The following is a 4823-nucleotide window of genomic DNA, read 5'->3' as shown; positions in this document are numbered from 1 at the left end:
TTGCTTCTCAATTTCTCCACCACTGGCGCTACTTTCAAACTTCCTCTAATGTACTCTATCTATATAAGTATCTTGTAATAATTCTCGTAAGTGTGATTTATTTTGATTGTTTTTATGTTTTTTTTGTAGATCATTCTGGTGCCGGAGATACACCGATATCGAGACGGAAATCGTTCAAAAAGTCCCTCCGAGAATCATTCCGACGTCTAAGGAAAGGCAGGTCGCAGCGGCGGCAGAACACTTCCAGCCCCACCTCCCAGTCACAAGTAAGCCACGCCCCAACACGAACATAACATTATATAGAAGCGATAGTCTTAACATGACATTTTTTCCTCCGCCACACCAAGTCCGGACTCGACAGCGACCTCAGCAGTTATTCTGACTCTTCACAAGTACCCTCAATAGACGATAGTGTACGTTTACTTAACTCAGTCCAGTCCATAGTTTATCAGCTTTGCCACATCTATCTTCTATAGATCAATGCAGACCGTTTTGTTTTGATTTGACAGCAATTTACACATTTGTGCCTTTTTATTTGCACTTACGAGTTGGACACCGGCCCATCAGATCGCTTCGATGCATTAAAATATAGGCTTTGTCGGAATTACTATGCTTCGCAATACGCCGCTTTAATACGGTTACAAAATCATTACAAGCATTGCTTTTTCTTTTAAATGCTATCTATACAATAATAGTTTAAAAATAAAATGTACAGATAGCAAACAAATTTAGACATCTTGCCACATTCAGATTTAGTTAATGAACGAACTCTTGCTTAGTTTTTGTCAAACTAAATCTACACTTAGGGACTCTCTTGTGGCAGTAACTAATGGCTATTTTCACCAATATTAATTTTTAGTAAGAATTAAAAAAATTTTAACATTACTTGTGATCTAATCTTATCTTTTTAGGGAGACTTAACCTGTCTAAGAATAATTTAATATCTGGTTGGTGAAAACTGGCATTATCGTGTAGATTTTACGAGAAATCTTCACTCAGGTGTTGTTTACGCGGCTGTTAAACGATTCTGAGAGGCAGTGGGACATTTATTATTTTTTGTTGGTTCTATAGCCTGCAGTAAAGAAGCCAGCGGACAAGATATCGGAAACAGAGGAGGTGAAGCCGATAGAAAGGGCAGTGGAAGCGCGCTCCAATGATGATGCGTTTGGCTCTATGGTGCGCTGTCTGTACTTCGCTAGGACATTCCTTATCAATAGTAAGTTATATTTCATTAATACATGTGTCTATTATAAAAAAAATAGGTTTTACGCGCGAGTGTGTACACGTGGTATTCAAAAATAACTTTGTAATTTGCCTATATGTTCTTCCAGTTTTTACATCTGTGCCAAATTTCATCGTGATCCGTTGAGCCGGATATACCTTCTAATAAACATCTACTTATTTAAACTTTCGCATTTTTAGTATAATTATTGCTTGATTTTGCTACAAGTAGATGTAAGGTGGACTTAATTTAAATTCCAAAAATTATTATAAGTTTTACATATTAGTACTACAGAATATTATTATTATTACATCGTTATTTGTACCATATTAAATGTATCATAATTTCCAGCACAAAACTCGACGCCGACGCTTTGGGCGGGCACCAACAATGGCACGGTGTACGCTTTCACGATACACGTACCTAACACGAACAAGCGGAAAGAAGAGCCAGTATGTATTAACATATTTCTAGTCTGGACAAAAAATTCGTTTACCGCTTGTATATGTTTTTTTGTTTATTTTCAGGTAACGTGCCAATTAGCAAAGGAAATCCAACTGAAACACAGAGCTCCAGTTATCGGCATCACAGTGTTAGATGGAGCCTCAGTCCCATTGCCGGATCCTTTAGAGGTAAATAATTGATATATTGCTATCTCTTTCTTTTCAAAGACATTAAGAAGGACAGCTTCATTTTATTCGAATGATAGTGTCTGGAGTCTAAACGACTGAAGTAATTGAATGTGCGTGCCTAATTTTAGTCCCCTCCCCTTCCCAAAGTAAAAAATTTATGAGGAAATAGTAGGAATATTACAGAGAAGGAGACACAAAATTTAGACAAATGTCCTCTTTTTACTTGTCCATTCATCTATCGATAGAAATCGCATCTGTAAAAGCGAGTCTGGGAACTATCACGACTTTTTTTTTTTTAAAGAATCCAAGGTCATTTGCTCATTTTACTAAAAAAATGTCTATTAAGGTAACATTCGATTTTCCTTTCCCTGGAATGTCATAGAGGTGTTTTACAATGGAAACTTATAATGTTGTTTTTAGGTGGAACGTGGTGTATCCGCGCTGCCGGAGGCGGGCACTCACCGCGTGCTGATCACCTCGGAGGAGCAGTTCAAAGTGTTCACGCTGCCTTCGCTCAAGCCACACAACAAGTACAAGCTGACCGCACACGAGGGCGCCAGGGTAAATATATACTAACACCATCTATCGACCATAATTTATTTATTGTTTACATTAAGCCAGTAGTGTTAGAAATCAACGCTGGCATGCAACTGGCATTGTGTAAGAACAAAAATTCTATTTGTATTAAATGTTTGTTGGGGGAGTGACATTATATGGCGTATTAAAACTAAGTACACCCATAGGTCTAATTTGACACGCCCCCTAAAACTCCACAGATACGCAACTCTCTCTTAGATAATATACCTAGTGGCAACAAATCAAGGGGTACAATTGGGGAATCTGTAGTGTTCAATATAAAAAACATGCAGCTTTTAATCATATCTACGAAAAATAGGTACATGACTAATTGCTTTTTATTATTTCACCCATCTTCTTATTATCATTTGCGTAACTTACAGTTGCCTTGGTTATTTATAAGAAGGGGCGCAATTGATCTCATATAAGTGACACACCGCTGATTTCCGCGACTGTACATTTGACTACCAATTTAAAATACACATATGTAGGTGCGTCGTACTGCGTTCGCGTGGTTCGAATGTGCGTCTGGCGGGGAGACGCACCGCGAGTGGTGCCTGCTCTGCCTCACCAACCTCGGCGACTGCCTCGTGCTCAGCCCCGAGCTGCGCCGCCAGCTCAACGCCGCCGCCGTGCGCAAGGAGGACATCAAGTAATACATACACACTTCATTTATATACTAGCTGTTCTCGTGCGGCTTCATCTGCATTCAATTGTAAATTACTTTATTGTTTACTTAATTGCACAAAATCACCGTTACCATAATAACCTTGCTTAATGTTGGAAGTTTGTAGTGTATGATCCCTTTTACACATGAATTTTTCAATTTATAGACCCTCTTTATTTTAATAGCGTGAAAATATATAGCCTATAGCGTGGTGTAAGTGTAGAGCTTATTATTAAATAGAAAAATATTGAAAAATAGGCTGTGGTTATTAACATCCTGCGCCACAAAGTAGTGTGTGTTTACGCTTTATTACATTACTATAGATGATTAGATAAACGTTTTATACCTTACGTTACTTGGTAGTTACACAGCTGTTTGTAAGTGAAAGAATTTTTTTAACTAGGACCAGTCGTTTTGGTGTTTATCAACCACAAACATATTTATTATTATTTATTTATTGAAATCTTTATGCAAATATTATAATACAAATGTTTAAACTATGCTAATACAAAAAAATTGCAAGGGCGGCCTTATTGCTATGAGCAATCTCTTATAGGCAACGCAGTGGGACAGGAGAAGCTAGACAATACACAAGGGAAATTAATACATATAAAAAAACACTAACACAAATATTTACATCCTACATAATAATAAACATAATGTCAAATCTTTTCTGTTCCATATTTTTAGGTAGTTTTTGTATCCACTATTTAAAAAGTTACATAGATTTCCTGCCATTGTCTTAAATCTAACAAAATCTCATAATTAGTTTTTATCGTAAACTTAAAATAACTCAATATTCGTGATTTTCAGTGGTATTTCAAGTCTGTGCTTCTCGAAACGTGGCGAAGCTCTCTATTTGCACTCGTCATCTGAACTGCAGAGGATTACGTTATCTGCGACTAAGGTATGATATATTTCTCCCTTTTATTTCTTATTCAAGTCTCTAATGACCTTGTAATGTTACAAGAGCTATAAAATATTTTTTTTTATTTAAGTACTAGCTGTTGCTCGTGACTTCGTCCGTGTGGAATTAAAAAATAATAAATAAACACAGCCTATGTTACTCATTGGTTAAGTAGCTTTTTAATGGTGATAGATTATAGAAATTGGCCGAGTTGTTTTTAAGTTATTTCAATACATATAAAAATACAAATCTTTCCTCTTTACCTATAGATTATGTAAGTTTCTTATGACCTTGTAAGGTTGCAGGAGTTAAAAAGTATTTTTTTAATTATTTATATGTGAAAATTTGTTAATTGTAATATATTTGTCAGGTGACGATAGCTCAGTGCCACATTCTGCTGGCGCCGTGGGCGGCCGCGCTGCGCGGCCCAGCAGAGGAGACACCTCTAACTAACGGTGAACACAAGGTATTTCTTAACCTGTACGGTTTCCTGGCTATTGCTGTAATTTTTATATCACACTTTTACTCATAGAAAGAATTACCTAAAAATATATGTGTTACTGTAAAATTGCGTTTGAAGGTTGTAATGTTTACACAGGAGAAAGACGTCCTATCTCTTTTATTTTCATTCTATTTGTGTGAAAATAATCTCGTTTATAATAAAAAGTTAAAACATAATTTTTTATTTTATTATAAATAAAAGTATATTATATAATAATAATATAATTTTTTTAATATTTTTTCTATGTTTACTGTGATATGCAGGAGGAGACGGCGGAGACGGTGCACGACGTGACGGCGGCGTCGGGGGACATCACT

General features: G+C 36.4%; 1 protein-coding gene across 1 annotated transcript in view; it reads left to right on the top strand.

Annotated features, from left to right (window-relative positions):
- The window catches only part of LOC106106885 (lethal(2) giant larvae protein), a gene marked incomplete at its 3' end in the record, with an annotated part of 31652 nt that extends 26832 nt beyond the window's left edge, over window positions 1-4820 (top strand). The window contains exons 19-27 of the mRNA XM_013287545.1: window positions 130-266; window positions 1072-1216; window positions 1574-1674; window positions 1750-1854; window positions 2275-2415; window positions 2922-3082; window positions 3911-4004; window positions 4375-4470; window positions 4770-4820. Coding sequence (XP_013142999.1) covers window positions 130-266; window positions 1072-1216; window positions 1574-1674; window positions 1750-1854; window positions 2275-2415; window positions 2922-3082; window positions 3911-4004; window positions 4375-4470; window positions 4770-4820 — 1031 coding nt within the window. The remainder of the gene's footprint in view (window positions 1-129; window positions 267-1071; window positions 1217-1573; window positions 1675-1749; window positions 1855-2274; window positions 2416-2921; window positions 3083-3910; window positions 4005-4374; window positions 4471-4769) is intronic.
- Between the last annotated feature and the right edge of the window lie 3 nt (window positions 4821-4823).

The sequence above is a fragment of the Papilio polytes genome, unplaced genomic scaffold (assembly GCF_000836215.1).
Source record: "Papilio polytes unplaced genomic scaffold, Ppol_1.0 DF822067.1, whole genome shotgun sequence".
In the NCBI taxonomy this organism is placed as follows: Eukaryota; Metazoa; Arthropoda; class Insecta; order Lepidoptera; family Papilionidae; genus Papilio; species Papilio polytes.
Note: the sequence above shows the minus strand (reverse complement) of the source record. Positions and strands in the feature narration are given on the sequence as shown.